Source organism: Anoplopoma fimbria, chromosome 19, assembly GCF_027596085.1.
Source record: "Anoplopoma fimbria isolate UVic2021 breed Golden Eagle Sablefish chromosome 19, Afim_UVic_2022, whole genome shotgun sequence".
In the NCBI taxonomy this organism is placed as follows: Eukaryota; Metazoa; Chordata; class Actinopteri; order Perciformes; family Anoplopomatidae; genus Anoplopoma; species Anoplopoma fimbria.
The window spans coordinates 12,276,079-12,295,428 of NC_072467.1; the positions used below are offsets into that span (position 1 = coordinate 12,276,079).

At 40.8% G+C, this 19,350-nt stretch overlaps 1 protein-coding gene across 1 annotated transcript in view; it reads left to right on the forward strand.

The window, feature by feature from the left end:
* Positions 1-829: 829 nt before the first annotated feature.
* The window catches only part of necab2 (N-terminal EF-hand calcium binding protein 2), a 117,206-nt gene continuing 98,685 nt past the window's right edge, over positions 830-19,350 (forward strand). Inside the window, exons 1-2 of the mRNA XM_054620731.1 lie at positions 830-1,248; positions 6,753-6,777. Coding sequence (XP_054476706.1) covers positions 922-1,248; positions 6,753-6,777 — 352 coding nt within the window. The 5' untranslated portion in view covers positions 830-921. The remainder of the gene's footprint in view (positions 1,249-6,752; positions 6,778-19,350) is intronic.

Genomic DNA, 19,350 nt, shown 5'->3' on the forward strand with positions numbered 1-19,350 from the left:
GAACTTCCCTGTGTATATTTATTTGCTTAGAATAACTTGTTTTCACATTTGTGTTCATAAATATTTTAATAGTCAACTGAATAAAGCCTGCAGAGGAAACCTGCCCATGCCTGTCTTTGCACACTTGTGTCCACATGGGGGCAATCATGTCAAATGAGTTCACCAATTCTAGCATTTCAGTGATTGGGGAAGATGAATAATAATATATATATATTTTTTTGAGTTTATAAACTGCATGTTTTAAGTGTCAACTTTCTACCTGGAGTTAATTTGTCCGGACCACTCTGTGTGCTGTAAGACAATCGGCACATTGCAGGGAAGACTAGCTACTCAGCTGAAAGGGCATGAGCTGGAGGAGCTGCTCATTACCAAAGGTTAGATTTGTCACACACACACACCTAAACCTCTAATGAGGAGCTGGACTGATAGTTCATGAGACACTCCCCTTACTCCAAGAGTAAAATCCTCTGATCCTCCCATTGGGAGAAAGTGAGCCACACAGGACACACACTAAAAGGTCTCTAGCTTCATTACAACATGGAAGGGTGTTACCTGACTGCTCACAACACCCAGACCGAAGCTTAAAAAACCCCCAAAAAAAATATTTTAAAAAGAAATATTAACACTTTAGAAGAGCAAAGTGTATATTCACTCAAAATATACATTGTACCCCATATCAATATAAAATAATATACAAAATGAGATACAGTAAATACCAGTAAGCGCAATAAGTCACTATCAAACCTCCAAATCTTAAAGATATAAGTCCCCCATAAGAATATAATTACCAATTCTGGTCAGATTGATAATACTGTAGGTGGGTGTGTTTTTGGGGTGTGTGCTGTGATGTAACTGGAGGGTGGGTGGGGGCTTCTCTCCCTCCCCCATAGAGCGCAGCATGAGCGCTCCGCGGCAAAAAGGATGTGTGAGCAGGCAGCGCGCTACTGTAGGGACGGAGTCCACAAACTGCTCAACAAAGAACAAGCCAAACTTCGCGCCCAGGAAAGCCGCGAGCAGCCGATACCCGTAGCCGGTCAGGACAGCGAGTCCGCGACGGCAGCGCAGTCCGGAAACAGCGGCGCCCAGCCCGGTGGAATCGACGGGCTCGTCCGCTGGATCGTTACCAAAATGAGCGACAACAAGAACATCTCCAGCCGGGAGTTCGCCTCCAGTAAGGAGGATGTGGCCGTGGCTCAGGAGCAGTTCTTCGCCCCGGAGCCCCGCCGAGGCATCTCCGTTATTCTGGATGTGAGTATGGAGGAGGCTCCGGGCTGCGGCGGTCAGCCTGACGGGTGGGATGGGAGGGTATTGCGGGGTGAAGACGTCCAGCGAGCAGTGCGTACGGACCGGTGCAGTGCGCACTTACGCACAAAAAAAGGTTTCAATATGTACTGTCGGGTCTTGAAGCGAGCTCAGTGGGGCAGGCAGGTGTTTTTGCCTGTTTAATTAAGACCAGCTGTGTCCCCCGGTGATCACTCTGCATTCACATCTTTCTCCTTGTTGCCCCGTCCCAAAAAAATGTTCCGTACTTTTGTTCGTTGACCAATCCGCACTTTAGCTTGGCCTAATTTTGTGCACTTTTTTTCTACTACAATACAAGAAGTCAATATAAATTCAGATCAATGGAGTATAACGCTACTTTTGGTGATGGTTTACTGTAAAGAAAGTCCGACGCGCAGCAACCCCCATAGAAAAAACATCATCCGCTGGCTAAGTCAGTTTTATCCCACTTTAATTATTAATGAATACTTATTACTATGATGTTGGTATTCATCCCGTTGTAACAGAACCCTAGTTTTTAAATTCGCGCAGCGGCAAGCGGATAAACCTGTGCAAAGGTGCATCCTTTCTGTCTTTGGAAGTGTCGATTACGCAGCGCCTTATCGATTTGGGTCACCTCCTCAATACTATTGGGTTATATTCCATCACCGCCCCACTAAATCTTCTCCCCGGAGATCAGCTGGTGTGTCTTTTATTGCTTTAACGGGGTAAAAAAAAAAAGTATAATAAAAAAAGTAGTTCACTTTCTGCAAACCCTGACCACGACCCAAATAGACAAAGATAACGAATGCGATCCGGGAAACTAATTATGATGGAGTCCAGAGGGCCAATGCATCCTAGTACCCTAATAAATGGAGTGTTGGTGGGGGTTGTAGCCTAGTTTGCTTCTGATCCTCCCTCCCTGAACGGAAAGCTGTCCGCTCAGGCAGATGCAGTGCAGCGGGGTTTCTGAAGCTTTGAGTCAGGACACCAAAGTGGCTCTGTGACCTGTTTCTGATGTGTGACCCAGGAACAGCTGGTCTGATTTCATCACGTGGTCTCAGTTACAAACATGTATCTGTGAAGTTTGGATCACAGGCATGATATGTTTAAAAACAAAACAAAAACAAACAAAAACGGTTCAAACACAAGCGTTGCTTTGGTTGACATTAAACTCATATTTCTGCTCAGGTTTCAATTAAAACAAGTGAGAGGAGATTTGGTTTCTGTATATAACTTTTTATTGTGTTAACCTCCCACTCAATAGAGATGTTTTGTATGTTTTACTCAGTATTGTTCCCCTTTCTTTTGCATTGTCATCTGCTAAACTCACACTGATTGGTCGGTACACAGTTCAGGCTGCGCCTTCTCAAATGTTGCCTCCAGCCCACTTTCTCATGGCTTGAACTTTGAAATGAGACATTTTTTGTTTTGTTGCTATTTTCCAATATTATTGACCCCAGCATTATTAGGATGGTGAAAAACTCCACACCAAAGGGATTCAGTGATCTGTGTCTGTGTGTGTGTGTGTGTGTGTGTGTGTGTGTGTGTGTGTGTGTGTGTGTGTGTGTGTGTGTGTGTGTGTGTGTGTGTGTGTGCCTCCTGGCAGCATTCCGCTCATTAGACCCTCCCCTCTTGCTTCTTTTTCATCCTTTGCTGCTCTCATCGTCTCCTTCATCTTAACCCCTGATGCACCTTTCTTTCTATTCTTTAAACTCCTTTCATCTGTCCTCCTCCTTCCTTCCCTCCTTTCCTCCATATACTTCTCGTCTTCTTCCCCTCCTCCCCTCCTCAACCAGGCCAAGAAAGCATTCATTCTTAATAAGGTTAGGAGATTGATGCAACAATCTCCCTCCCTCTGTCTGCTGTCTCTGTCTCTCTGTGCTGTTTTCTGTTTCTCTCTTAGGCTGTCTCTCATTTTCTTCTCACTCTGTATTTCTGTTACATCTCCCCCTCACACACACACACACACACACACACACACACACACACACACACACACACACACACACACACGAACACACACCGCCCCCTCACCGCGACATTTTCCCTCCTCTCCAAGCTTGTCTGTCTCCAGCAGCTCCAGAGTTGGCTGTTTTTTCTCTTCTTTCTGGAGTTGAGGGCAACCTAGGGTGCAGCCGGCGAGCAGAACAATGCAGAGCGGCTTGTCATTTGGAACGCTGTGCGTCTCGGCAGTTAACGATTTTTCTTTTTCCTTTGGCCTGTTCAGACGACTGCAGTCCCCTCCTGAATGCACCACAAGCTTATAGTTTCACAATCAATAAAATGTGTAAAGTAAAGTAGCTCCAGACTAGTTTACATGTACATTACTAAGGGATTAGTATGCAAGCTCTGTGGTTAAAACTGTCATCCTGATGGGTTTTGCACTGCAGTCATTAGGGTTGCTTGAAAAACAGCTGAAACAATAAATGATCAAAATAGTGGCAGATTCATTTTCTCTTGATCGACAATTTTATTTCAGCCTTACTTGAAGTATTAAATGTGAGAGTCAGAGATTTATACAGTGAAAAACTCCAGTTTAACAGTTAATAATGGGTCAAGTGTTAAGACATTTTTTTTCTGGCAGTTTCATACATTTTTTGTGCTATAAGCTGTGCTCCGATTCTGTTCTCATTCTGGGGATGAGTTTAAGAGATACAAAAATCTGTTTAGTACAGATAAGTAGGTATGTAAGTATCCAAGCATCCAAAGAAATTACTTAAAACACGAACATGCAGCATAACTCACTTCTCATCTGTCCATCTGTATGTTCACAAGTTGAGGGGAGACACCCCAGGTAAATAGAGTAAAAAAGGATATTGCCTTGAAACCTCCGCAATCAATAACTTACATTAAGACAATTTGTTTATTGTGTGACAAGCATGTTTAATTATGCAAATGTGGTATTATCAAATATGTGCAAATAATTTGCATTGGATGAAGCCAGGTTCAAAATTGTTGACATATACGAGCCAAAGGTTTTACTGAGGGAATCTCTTGATACAAATCTGTTTGTGTCACTCAATAAATCAGAAACTACTGCCAATTGGCATAAAAAAAACAATGTCTATAAGTCAGGCTATGATTGATATGTGAACAAACCCCTCTGTGAAAACCGTCAGAATATAGATAGGAATCAAACTGGACAGTTTGGTGAATATAAGTGCTACTGAAGTGGAGATTTCTGACTCAGAGTCTGAGAAAAACAACCTTTTTATATTTATTGTAAGATTACATACATTTTGCAAGACACTACATGTGAATAAAAAAAATTAACTAATCCATATCACCATAAAACCTTCACAGTTGATTACACTTTTTTTGTATTGCAAGTTGTCTGAAATGTTATGCTTAAATATGCAAATGAAGCTTTATCCAATGCCAACTTTTGATGAATTTAGGAAAAATCAACAGTAGTAAAAATAAACATATTGTGTATTTTGGATGTTATTTTCCATTAGACTGAAAGAATACATGTTGAAGACAATAGGATATGAAAAAAAATCTTAAAAATCAAGCTATGCAGGAAAAACAATGTTTTTATGTCCCTTAAAAGGTGTTTTCCGCAAAATATGGCAACAAACTGTTTAAATTGGATGCTCGCAATGAACAAGATAGATGCGTGGAACAAAACACTGTACACACAGAGAGAGAGTAGCTCCATGCATCTACCTCTCCCTCTCTCTCTGTCTGTTCATTTCATCTGCTGCATCCCCCTCACCAGTGGCTCCCACCTCCTCCATGTCACTGTGCCGTCTCCTGGCAGTTGTCAGTAGGAACAGTTTACATCAAACTCTGAAAACAATTGATGAAAGTACCAGACCTGCCACTCTCGATTCCATAGGGAGAGGAGCTTTCACTGAAGCTGTAAATCAGCGTGTGTTCCTACATGGATAGAACGGAGCGCATGCACACACGACAAGCAATCATGGCTCGGTTGTAGATCAGCGGCTTTGTTTTGTGTGAGTGCGCGTGTGCATAATGATTGTTTTATCCGCTGCTACACCAATAAACCTTTCAGCCCCGTGGCTCCTAACAAGTCTTATCACACACCACTGCGCTTTATCTGGTTGAGACACACTCTGTGTGTTCTTGTGTGTGATTTAGTGTTTGTGTGTGGACTGTACAGGCTACAAGAGAGAACACATTTAATGGAAGAACAAACATTTGTATTAGCAGTCGTTCACTCGCTGGGTTCTTTTTGCTGCAAGGAATCGGTTGTGCTGTTCTACTAAAAAAGCCACTGCATTTTGTGTGTTTAACGATCCGTCACTTCAGCTGCAATGTGACGTAACATAAATGTTCTTCTCCATGTTCTGCTTTCGATTTAAAGACCTCATTTGCCAGATTCAGTCTCAAAATACAGGATGCAGAATTGATAAGAAAGTCATCTGAAAGAGCTCTTTATTTCTTTTGTTAAATTTCATCCATAACTTCTAAACCAAGGATGATGTCAAGGGCTTAGTCTTTTTCTGATTTTCAGTTTTCTCGAAGAAGATGAAGGAATAGTTTTGTTTCATTCAGAAATTATGTACCATACTTAACATTTAAGAGTTTAAAAATACATAATTTTGTAGTTATTTATCCAATTTAGTTTGTGGTTGATAACTTGATATAACATTGTTTTCAACATGCCTCTGACAAAACTATAGTTTTCTGGGGGGTTTTAAAACTCAATCCTTATGCTACTATCCTAAACAATAGGCAGTTAAATTATATAATAGTGTGAGTATTGCTTAACCACCACAAAAATGCGTATCTATGGCATTTCTGCATTTCCATACTATTGGTACCGTACCTTCAGTGCATGCCTGGAAAATACTGGAGGGACAACATACCCAGAAGCCCTGGGGGGACAAGGAAGTGGAAGAGAGCTTAGGTGGATGGATGAATCCAACAGTAAAAACGGTATGCAGAGCAATCTTGCAGAACTTGCCTTTGGTGGCTCTTTGTTCATGAGGGTTCTAGTGGTCCCAGGTTCAAATCCTGGACAAATCCTCTGCCAAATACCTGCCCAGTGTCACAGGTGTAGGTGCGACTCTGAAAAACCATTGAGGAGAGAAAAGGCCAAACATACGACTTAAGGATTGCTTTCAAGTCAGTAACAGACCGGAGGTATATTTAAAATAAGCCTACTTCTTTGGCCCCTTTCGGTTCGCATGCTTCCAACAAAACAATGGAATCATGTGAATTTGCAGTACAGCCAGTGAAAGATGGTTCAAACCATGGGTAGTCATTGACAAAGATGTGCAGTTATCCACCCTTTGTTCCCAGGCCTTAACTTTGTCCTAAGTAGCTACTTAGCAGTTGATAAATAAACAGTCTTGTGTCACTAGAGAGTCACTTTCCCAAACACTTGAATGGAAGGAGCGTTAAAAACCGCCCTCCTGTTGTGGCTCTTTTATTCAGCAGTCTTCCTGTTCATACTTCCTGTAGCTCACAGCAGATACCTCCAATGATGCTAACTACACTGTCTTGCTTTCTGTTCACAGATATTCAGAAGAGCCGACAAAGATGGTGAGTGAATTCATTGATTCTCTTAATTAGTTCATATCATGTATATGTTAAAGGTTATCCATTATAGAACTTTCCTAGATTTACTGTAGGATGTCATGTAACATGTTAAATGTTGATAAACAGTATGATTTCATTGCAGTTTTTCACAATTAAGCAGTAACCTTGGATGGATTTGCATTATTACAGTTATTAAATCATCAAAACCAGATTTTAATGAAACGACTTATATATATATATATATATATATATATATATATATATAATTATAAATATATAATTATAAATAATTTCATTTTTTTTCTTTTTCCGAACAATTAATACATCATGGTAAAGAACATTCAATAGTGGAGCATGAATGGATATCCTCCCTGCACTTATCTATTGTTGCCCTCTCGTTGCATCTTTTTAACGTTTTAACTGGGCAACAGACTAAAAGACTCTTTTAAAGGGTTTCACAACGTTGAACTCAAAGTTTTTTATATGTGTATTGCTTGATTGTCTATCACTTCTTCATGTCTATTTTGATGGAGATCCAGAAGCAGATTGTACTTTCTAAATATTTTTATGTACCAGTCTTATTGGTGCCATCTTTACTATTCCCACACAGATGTCACTTATAACATGCATTAATAATGGCTGCATCCCACTTTGGTGTTTGAAGGCCCAGGTGCTGTGCATACCTGCCCACTAGTATAGATGTTGAGTTCCCCCCTGTGTTTTTCCTAGCAATTGAAAAGTCAAAATGTCTGATTTAAGAAAGTTTTTTCAGTAAAATCCCTTAGAGGACATTGAATGTTCAGTTCAGTTTTCATACCGTTTGCATCTGCAGTTTTTGCTTTCAGCGACGAAAAGTCACAAGAAGTGAATCTAACAAACCAGCTGTTCCTCTACTGGTTCGGCCTTGTCGGGTAGGTTTAGAGACAGGTGATCGTGTTTGACACAGCCACTCGGTTTATTGTCTGTGAAGCCTTTTGTAGAGTAAAACAACCGAGCATTAAGCTCTGTGTGTCTGCTGTCCGAGCTGCTGCTGCACTGTGCTGTATTTTTAGCATTTTGGGACATTGAAGTGTTTTCAAAAGGGGATAGTTTATTTTACTGTGTTGCTGTGCCAGTGAGCAATTTGTTTATACCCTTTGGCATCGCATGAACTGCTGCTTCTCTCTCTCTCTCTCTCTCTCTCTCTCTCTCTCTCTCTCTCTCTCTCTATCTCTTTATCTCCACACATGCTCTTCTCCCTTTTACATCTCCTCCTGCTCCATCCATCTTTCCTCTCTCTCATCCTTTCCCCCCCCCTCTCCTCTTTTATCCCCATCGCTGTCGTTAACAAAAATAATTGAACTAATGAGGAAACAGGATAAAGAGCTGCACTTTCATAGCAGCCAGATGGTCATTTCACTCTTCCAGTGCGTGCGCTTGTGTGGATTATTTTTTCTTATTATTTGCCTCCTCTTCAGCTCTATATGTCAAAAAAATGTATCTAAGTAAAGAAGAGATCTGTTCATTTAAATTTACACCACCTTGTTTAGTCGCTGCTTAGTCATCCGTCTGACATTTGACATTTTGTGTTTGTGTGTGTGTTTGTTAGATACACACTGCACAAAATCTATTTATCAACTGAAGCAGTAGACTAGCGAACATAAACAATTTTTACAGATGATTACACTTTTGACATAATTGCCGAAGATGACATTTTTATCTTGTCGAGGGCTGAGACACGATTGTGCCTTTACAACAAACTGTGGCTTCAGCTGTCAACATTTTATAATTAACAACTGCTCAGATACAGTACATCAGTTAAGACAAAACAATGCACATGTTCATTTCATGCTGATCTTATTTACCATCCTCCTGGTGTTGTCATCTTATTAATAATACTTTAACAGTTTCAGTTATTCTTCTGTGCTGCTGCTGCCATCTTTCCTTCCATTGTCATTGAATGTTATACAATGAGTGAAACAGCACCCCTCTAAATGTTCAGTGGTGTAAGACTTAACACTTTGTTGCACTCCTACTTTGGATTTATGTGGATTTTTTTGATATTTCTTGGGGCATATTAAAAATATTGAGGGGATAACCAATCAGACGAGGCTAAGCGTCATGCTGCCAAACTGTGATTAGTCAAGGCTGTGCCCTTTGACCTCACACCAATCAGATGAGCGCTACGTCTTTCGTTATCGCCGTTAGCAAGTAGCAACATTAGCACGTGCAGTTACGTAGGGGGACGTTTGGAGTTTTTAGTTAAAATACACATCTCTACTTAACTACCACTACAGCAGCAATTTATAATTAAATTTGACGGCAGGCCGACGTCCAAACTGGAGCTGCGTAGGAAGAGGAAAAGGGAGAGATTTGGACTGTAAATGAGGAAAAATATGTCCGTGCGCATGGAGTGTCTAGCTAGTCGCGCTAAACCTCGGCGGCATTTTCTTTTATCTTATTGCTCTTGACAAGACTGCGTGCTCGGTGAACAATCTTTGGGTCACTACAGGATTCATTTAGGTTGCCAAAATTTAACGGGCAAATGAAAAAGTCACGCACAATTGATGCTTCTTGCACGTGTCTTAATTGAGGAGGCTCTGGACTTAGCAAGATACATTAGCACAAAGTAGCACAAATGAAAATGCTAACATTCTACCACATGGCTTTACTGTTGACTGCCCAGACATTTCATGTGCATTTTTTTATGTGGATATTGCTTATTGTACTTTACATGCTCTGTTTTAGCTGCTTGCCAGCCAACTGAAGTAGGTGTGATATTGCATTTGAACAGAAAATCAGCACCACGGACAGCACCCATATAGGCTCAGGTCACCTGAATGGTTGATGCCATTGTGAATGTTTCCGCGGGACTGGTAGGCCTACTGGGTTGTTTCTGGTTCTTTTCGGTCATGTTGTATAATGAGCATTTTGCCTAGACAAGGAAGAGTTGAAAGTATTTGTGTATGTCATATACATAATGGGTTTTTAAGTGACGTGTTTAATACATGTAGCCTTCTGACTCTTGGAGGTGAACATGAAAGCAACACCTCAAACGTCTCCTGATTGAGTTTGTGAGTGACTTTTTCTTTTTTTCATTATCAAATATGCGCCTTGGTGGGGGGCTGCATGTCTTAAGAAATGTCTTTAATCAATAAGATGACTAGGACCGTGTGTGTGTGTGTGTGTGTGTGTGTGTGTGTGTGTGTGTGTGTGTGTGTGTGTGTGTGTGTGTGTGTGTGTGTGTGTGTGTGTGTGTGTGTGTGTGTGTGTGTGTGTGTGTGTGTGTGTGTGTGTGAGAGAGAGTGAGAGAAAGTAAAAAAGCTGTAGCATTGTGTGTGACTTTATAGCAGTCTCATGTTGTGTTTCAACAACTCCATTGCTGTTGGAAACACACAGCTACAAACTGTCCTTAAAGAGGCAGGTATGAGTGCTGGGCGAGGAGCATCAGAGCAAGAGAAATGAGAGACTGAGAGTCAGTGAGGAACAAAGAGAGAAGAAGAAGAAACGCTGGGTACGATGAGGAAACGTGGTTATTTGATGTATGGAACGCATGCTGGAAAGAAAGAACCAGTGAGCAGAAGCTGAAGAAGAGCTATTTTTAAACCTCCCCCTCTCCTGGGAGAAGACCGGGAACTGTTTTAATGAGTGGGAGAGGGAGCATGGAGATGCTTACTGGGAGAGGAGAGAATTGTTAAAAAGAAAAGGAGGTGCGGGGAGGGGTGAGATTGATAGAAGGAGAGGCAGGAGGTGGCAGAGTCTAAAAGGGAGAGGAGGCTAACGGAGAGAAAGAGACAGAAGAGCAGAGCGAAGAGAGGAAGAGGAGCGAGGGAATAAGAGAGAGTGTCATATATCTGACAACGGGTCAGTAATTATGGTTTAATTGGCCGAGTTCAGTCGTTCACTGATTTCAGGGCCGGCCTTCCTGCACCTTAGCTGCTGAAACAGCCAGGGAGTGTGTGTGTGTGTGTGTGTGTGTGTGTGTGTGTGTGTGTGTGTGTGTGTGTGTGTGTGTGTGTGTGTGTGTGTGTGTGTGTGTGTGTGTGTGTGTGTGTGTGTGTGTGTGTGTGTGTGTGTGTGTGTGTCTAAATGGAGGGGGGGGGGGCAACTGTAGAAAGTGCTGTGTTGTGTCAAAGTGGTGATTGTAGAGAGAACGACGCTCTTCCCACCAGACTGCTTTTCCTTTCTGTCTTTTGCGCGTTAATGAGAAATAAGATGGGGTCCGGTGAGCTTGGACAGATAAAGAAAAAGATGGTGAATCTAATTTTATCAGGAAACTTTGTCGGTAATTAGAGCCGCATTGTTATTATCCTTGGTTTTTTTTTTTTTTTTTTTTTTTTAAAGGCGTTCTGCTGATACAGACAGCAGCTCAGAGCGCATCTGCCGAGGTTCATGACCTTCTTTTATCTACTTGTCAACTTAATTTGTTCACTCCATCCTTCTGGTTAGCGCTTGCTCACCCGCGGGGATCCCAATCCCAATGCAGGCCTCTAAAGCAGAGCTGCACAAGCACACTGCCCCCCTTCACACATCAACACAACTCTTATTAAAACACTGTCATTCTTAAAGTACCGGTATCAATAAGATGTGGTATTTTTTACCATTTTTAAAAGAATTGTGATACATTTCTAGTATTTGTATACCATACAAACACTATGTTCCCGTCATACAGACTGAGGGGAAATGAAACAAAGATGAAAGTTTTATAAAAACCTAAAAGATTCAGCCCCAGAAGCCGACCCCCCCTTCAAGCCATGGTATGCTAGTGTGTAATATAAATATAAGTATATCAGTATGCACGAGCTTGTTTGCATGTGAATTTATGTGCGCATGTGTATGTGCGCATTCTGTGTGTGTTGTTTGTGGTTATCACGGCTGACTCAAGGACATTGTTATGCAGCAAGTGGAGTGTTTCAGCAGCCAATAATCCTATGAAACAGTTGCATCATTTGACAGCACTTAGTTTACTGTTTGCACTTGCAGCAGCACCTCTAATATGACACAGAGCCGCTGCTGCTTGAAACACAATCTTTGCAAGTAGAATGGAACTGTTATGAAATAATAACTTGGGTTATTTCAATTGCATTGCTTTCTGTAAATGCTGGCTGAATGAAATCAGGTTGTATTTGCATTTTAATTGCACTTCCAAAAATGAACTCAAACCGCATTTGCTCTTGAATCCCTAGCTGCAAAAAAAACCTTTTGAACCATTAATTTATAACATGAATACATGTTTATCTTTTCCATTTTAATTGCTTTGGACTTGAAAAAAGGAATGCACACAAGTTTTTAAGGCATTCATCCCAACCCTGTAATGACTTGTCACTTTTCAAAAGCAGTGTTACTTGATTATTTTTTATTTATACTATTATATACTATTAACCATGGTTTTGTTCTATTAAATGTCCAAGTAAAGCAGTTATCCAGCATGCACAGCAACTTCTATTGTTGTGTTTAATAATGCTAGGGCTCATGTTAGGTCACCAAACTCTATGTACCAATGAGTTTGGTGTCTGATAATGAATTAGGCCTTTTTTATTGAAGCCATGTTGACAAGGGGGAACATCACGTGATTATTTATAATAAAATCAATGATGATGATGATGATAGCAAAAAGCTAGTGGACTGCGCGCACAGTGAGCGTGAGTAAGCTCCGCCCTCTGTGAAACACAGAGATCAGAGGAGAGCAGGGAGAGAGAAGACAGGTGCAACAGTAAATTAGACTCAAACTGAGCTGAAACTAAAGAGTCTTTCAGTTTCCAGTATCCAAAACTTTTTTGAATATCTCTTGTATAGTGAGTCAAGAATGAGGGGGTGCTGTTTTCATGATGATGATCTTGGACTTTTGAAAACTTGTTGAAGAGACACTGATACCACCAGAGACACAGACATGTTCTATCTGTGTTCTCATCAGTTAGCGGGTAGCTTTATTTATTTATTTAGCTTCTTGCCTCGTGACTCATCAGCCATCTGCTAATTATCATCACAGTGTTTGACATAAAGACAGAAAGCAGACGGAGTTTAGGGAGGCTTGTTTAGCCATGCTGTCACGTCTAGAAATAACTACAGCCGTACAGCTAAAAGCAAATAGGAGGGTGCAGCTGCTTCTGTTCAGTGTAACCAAACAGAGCTCATCACTGCTACATTAATGAAAGTGATTTTGGTTGTTTGGATATTTGGTGCCCAAATACTCTTAGCTGTGCACTCGACCTCCGGCTGTCGGATCACCCGTCCACTTTTTCTTGGATCGTCTCTTTCTGATTCTGTCTTTCTTCTCTTATTCTGCGACGGTGGCATAGCTCATGCTTCGCAGTACTTTTATTCTGACTGAACAAGCAATTGAGGAGAGATATTTAAATGTCGGGGATTGTGAATGAGCAGTTTATCCCCCATTTCTTTCCGGAAATGTCATCTGGTACTGACACTTAACATTTGCCTCCATGAAAGGTGAAGCTTCTCTCTCCCTTATTGAAGAGAAAGTGTGAATCATTCACACTTTTCAACAATTCTTGCCTAAATTGTATCTCACCTGAATATTCTATTTTGACAGGAGTATGACAAATAAAGAAAAACAACATCTACCATCTAATGATGGTAGTGTATTTATTTTGAAGATACCTCAGTACTATGAGATGATGGGATGTGTTACCCAATTCATCTTTTTTTCCTCTGGTCATAACAAGCTTCTGTTCATTTATGGGGACTCATAAATCAGATCTCTGTCACTGCTTAGATCTAAATCACAGCCCTTTGTCAACAATATTTGCACACTGCCAAATCTAATGAAGTAGAGCAAGTTGCAGTTACTCCAGTCATCTCTTGTTCAGTATCACTTGACTTCTGTGCTCTCATTTGGTTTCGTCAAATTTGTGATAACATTCCCTTAATGATTCTCTTACAGTTTTTGGAAAAGTGTTCCCTCTAGATTTGGCAAATTTTAAAACCTCTTAAGCGAATTATTTACTTAGATAAAAGCCTAGCGACAAATCTAGCAACTTTTAAAACGGATATATTCTCCCTTGAATAGAGACATCTTTATTTCTCAGTGAATGTCTACTCATCGATGCTGCAGCAACTTTCTGCCTTGACTATGTTGAGTTATTTGATAGTAAGGATGTGACAATACCAGACATTTTGTTTTCGATACAAATACCAATGAAATTCCACAATTAACAATACCAATATAGCACGATTAAAAAACAAGAACAAACAGAAAACACTTTGAGCTAATATAAGGAAGATTAACAGGTCATAATTCCCTCTAATATCTATTCTAAACATCTCCATCGAACAACTGTATTTGTTCAGTTTCCTTTCCAAAAAGTTTAAAGATTAGATTTGAACACATTATGATAACATTGTAATGTACCTTGACCTAATTATCATTTTTACTGAAAAAAGCTTGACTGATCATAATGAAAATGAATGCAACCTCCATTAATGTTGATGGAAGTTGCTCTTTCCTCCTGCAAATTTCAACACAGACTTGTTTTTTAGCATTATCAAGGCAAAAATAGTGAAACAAAGTGCGTACCGTGGACTGGTCCATGGCAGGTTTACTGCGTCCTTTCGCCTTTTAGATGATGTCAAATTTTCGGAATTTTGGCAGCGACTCTGTATCAACGTATAGTTCTCGTGACATCCCTATCAGAGAGCGGAACTGTGAATGCATGAGCCGTGTACCTAACCAATCACTAATCTACACTGCTCGGGTAACACCTTCATTGTTATCGCACTGTATTTACTAACTATCTTTCTTACAAGAGTTGGTTTATTGATAGTGTGTGTCAAAGTAGCAGAAACATAAATATAGGAGGTGAGGGAGGATGACTAAAAAGATTTAGATGAATTGGTTGTGTGTCGCTGTCAACAGAAAGAAAGAGACAGAGAGAAAAGCAAGACATAAATCAGGTGAGTAGCAGACAGGAGTGAGAGATGAGGCAGTGCAGACATACAGCATGAAGGCCCATTTAGTTCATGGTTTATTCAACAGGAGCCAGCTGATTCACTGGTGGCAGGTCTTAAAAGAGGCTGGTATAACGGTCTGTTTCCTAAACCGGTTTTTAAAGTTGAGGTCTTGGCATGTTGACGTTTAACGGAATAGTTTTGACATTTTGGGAAAAACACATATTCACTTTCTTGCTTTAAATTAGATGACACGATTGATACCACTCTCATGTCTGAAAGCTATGAGGCTTCAGCCAGGATCTGGTTAGCCTAGCTCATTTTAAGGCTGGAGGCAGCTGAAACGACTATCTTGACCCCCCTGTGCTATAAGCTAAGCTAACTGGTTGCTTGCTAGCTTCATATTTTACAGACAGATAGAATGGTGGTATTGATCTTCTCATCTATCTTGGCCAAAATTCCAAACTATTCCTTTTAAAATGTAATTGCATCACATTGATTTCATTTTAATATGTCTTTGTATTGAATGGTCAGCTCGTTAGCGTGTTGAATTGGCAGACAGTCAATCACTCCATCAGATCACGCCAGGCTGGGCCTAGGTTTTCAGACAGCCGGACTTCATGTCAATGAGCTGGAAGTCTCCACCAGTTTGTGTGCACGTAGTGTACGCCACTTCATCTGCCTGTAACAGCCTTCACATGTTTAAGTAGTAAACCATGAAAATATGCAGACCGACCATCAGGGTGAAACCAGGCAGGACACATGAACTAACACCAGGATGGAAACATGAGTCAAACTAATCCTGATACAATAAAGTTTAATGTGACAGTGATAGAGAAGATCCAATCTAATAAATACATCCTATGTGTTTGACTGAGAGAGAAAAACCTGAATAAGGCTATCCGCCATTACTAGCTGTAGCTAACAAAACCTACAAAAACAACTTCAGAGCTAATCATACAATATTTCAGTAGTATCTGCCATCAGAATAATCAGCTGGTTCGAATAACAGGCGTGATATAAAACATTTGATAATTGGATCAATAGGTAAGCTGATAGGTGCCAAATATGACTGATCCATAAGTGAAAAAAACATTCTAAATAAAATAAATGACTGTCTTGAGGTGTTGAACACAACACTGTAACTATAGTAACATGCTTGCTAAAAATAATAAAGTCTCCGGTGAGACTAACATTTAATTTCACAGAACAGCATTAACTCAAAATCATGCACAGCACTCCAATCTGTCTGGGATAACGAGTGGGAAGAATTCTGACTGTGAGAAACATCGGGCTCGTCTGCAGGTAGATGCCGCGGCTCATCAGCCAGCCAGTCAGTCAGAATGGTGTCATGTGTATCTAATTACCTGCAGTCTTTAATCACCGACGTTGCTGCTAACAAGCCCCAGAGTGCTGCACGACGAGGGAGACGGAGGGGAGGCGAAAAGAGAGGGGAAGTTCGGTTGGTGTGACAGAAAATGAAAGAAAAAACACGGGGAAGAAAGTGTATTTGCTGTCGGCTTCCCATGAGCCTGCCTTTTTCTCATTATAAACTGGATCCGGTTTCGATTTCTAAAACCTGGGAGTAAGACTATGCCCACACTAAATCAGCAAAATCTGAAAATGCCATTCATAAGTGTGAAAACAACACTCATCCACTGTTCACAGTTGAGTGCCTGAACAACAGGGAAAAGGTTAAATGCCTTATTATTCTTTGTGTTTTGGCATGACAACCTTGCCGGCATGTTACTTGTTAACCAAGACAAACAGTTTTCCTTCACCACTGCACTGATGCATCAAACGATCATCTTGTGCTCGTGAACTCGTCGACGAATTCTTGATAACACTTACGGTTGTGTGATTTGCCATATTTGGGTTCCAATTTATAGATTGCAGAGAAAGTCAGAGGCGATTTTCTTCTTCCACACTCACTCAGCATCTCAGTGTGAGTTTGCTGCAGGGTTGTGGGTGGCTAGCGGTTCAAAGACGACTGTATGGTGCTGAAACACTGCAATCATTTCCAATTGCAATGCGGAGTGAGAGAAAAAGAAAGAAAGAGAAACTCAGTTTCTTTTGCCTTCTCGACTCACTTTATTCCATCTCAATTAGCTCTAGACAAAGAGTCGCTTTCATCTTAAATGTGAATGTCTGTTGTGTGAGGCATTGCATGGTAAACCTATGATAACAGAATTGTGTGTGTGCTAGAACTGCTCTCTGTTTTACGAGGCAGATGAATGCATCTCAGTGCTGGGCTATCTAAAAGTGTCTACTGTGAAGGAAGAGGTTTAAAAAACACAATTCTCTAACATCACCAGCTGTATCAAATCTGCTCTTTTGTTATAGATTTGCAGTCCAAATCTATAACAGCCAGACCCTGGATATGCTTAGTACTTGTCGAATTCACATAGAATACATACGTTAGATGTGTGCTTCCCTGAGCATATCATCCCTTATTGTTGAGATGTATCTCCATCATCCATTATTCCATGTAAAATATGCATACTTTAATATAATTACCACTTTGGATTCCGGAAAGACTTCTTTAATATACATCAGATTGTCAAGTCAAACGCACTATGGGCAGAATATGGAACAGAGAGTTGTTAGCATTTTTAAATAAGATTTGCAACCAAATCCTTTACATACAGAAATGATCCTGATGAAGCGTGCACGATGAGGAATTAAAGCTAAATAGTGCATGGGTGCTTATTCACTTTCTTCCCCAGTGTTAGATAAGAAGATCAATACAACTCTTGTTTCGTTTCGGTAAATGTGATTGTCAGCAGCTTAGCATACCATTAAAGAGTAGACTACTACAGCACTCGTAAAACGAGATACCTGTACTGCATGTTGAGTAGTGAGCTTTAGAGATGCCCCCTGCTTCCAGTCTTAAAACTAAGCTAAGCTCACCGTCTGCTGGTTTTAGCTTCATATTCAGTGTACAGGCAGTATAAGAGAGATGTATCCATCTTCTCATCTAACTCTTGGCGAGCAAATGTCTACTATTCCTTTAGAAAATGCTAGGCCCAGAGAGACATTTTTCCTGCAGTATGATAACTTGTATCCATATGTCTCAGTCTACAAAATGAGTTTTCAGTAACAAGCATACTGAACCATACGACGACAGGAGTGAATGAGTTACTGCAGGAGTGATGTGGAAGAAGAGAAGACTAAAAGGATTGTGCGCAGGTTCCTTTGGTGGCCTGCAGGAGAAAGAGCGATGGAGGGAGGAGACCGGAGAGGATTGGGTTCTCTTTGTTCACCGTCTTGGTCGTCTGGATTTGGATCAAAGGCTGGGAGCTAAGACGCCCTTTGAAGACGTTTTCCTCACCTGACGCTTTTCTGCCCTCCACTGGGTCGGGATCAATCCCACCTCTTTTCAGCTTGATGTATTTGGACGGCATAGAAGCTGCGTAAATAGAAGCCTTTAGATACATATTTCTTTATTTTATAAGCATGATTTTTTTTAAGGATAGAAGAGGGGGGGGGGGGGGGGGTTGGATTTGTGTCCAGCATTTTGAAATCAGTCCAGTATACAGAAGATTATATGTATTTTATCTATTAGCCTCTGGTTTAGGATTTCAAAAGATTCCAAATATCTGAACTTTCAAAGTTTGAGTTTATTATAATATGTACCACTATTATTTTATTATTTTATATTAGTTAACTCAAATTATAGATTCACATTTTAAACAATAATAGTTTTCATTTCTTCTTCCTTCCTATTTTCATTCTTTAGAGTCCAAAAAAAACCTTCGGGCCTCCTAGTCTTTTATGTTCGATCCACCTTCATTTCTCTCCCCGCCCCTCCCTCTCTCTGCAGTGCAAACTGCACCAAAGCTTTTTAAACGGCCTTGGTGCTGGCATGGCAAGTCTTCCCCCGGGTGAGCCAAATTTGGCAGCAGTGCTGAAGCAAAGCTGAACTTTTGGCACCTTCATCCTTCTCTTTCTCCTCACTGCATCCCCTTCTGTATGTTCTGTACCCTGTTCTCCCATCTCTTCCCCTCATATTCTCCCAGCTTTCTATTCCCCTTGTCCTCTCAATGTATATCCCTTTACTTTTTTCTCTCAGGTATTGTGTCCTACAGTTCCTCCGTGTGCCTGAGTAACAGGGCCTGTTCTAAACTCCCTTTCCTCTCTCCATCCTTCCTTCGGCTACTGATCTCCTCTCCAAAGCACATAAAGCTGTCACCCGTGAATTCACAACAGGATTGCTGCGGCCTTTTCATCCGCTAAACCTGCACAAATATGACAAAAAGAAACCGTGTAATTCTCAAAGCACCCACTAAGGGTGAAATGCACCCGACTGCGCTGCAAAGCCAGTGGCATCCCTGTGGTCCTGCGCTAAATGCACGTATGTAAATTAGGTATGATGCATACATTTGGTGCAAAATTGACTGCTTCCTATGTAAATAAGCCTCATTGCAAAACCAGTCCAATTCGTGAAGAAACTGTGGTAACTGAAGGGCATTCATAAGGGTTGTCATGCCTAGACTTTTCATTGAACATGGCAGCATTAAATAATATACATCATTTTTTGCTGCCAAATTGATGCAATTTGAATCAAATTTGTACTCTTTCTTGGACTCGACTGCCTAAGAAGCGTATCACGTATTCTGTTCTGTTCAAAGTGATCCAGTGATGGTTGTCTGTAAATCCATGGGTACCTTGGAAACATGAAGTGCTAATAGG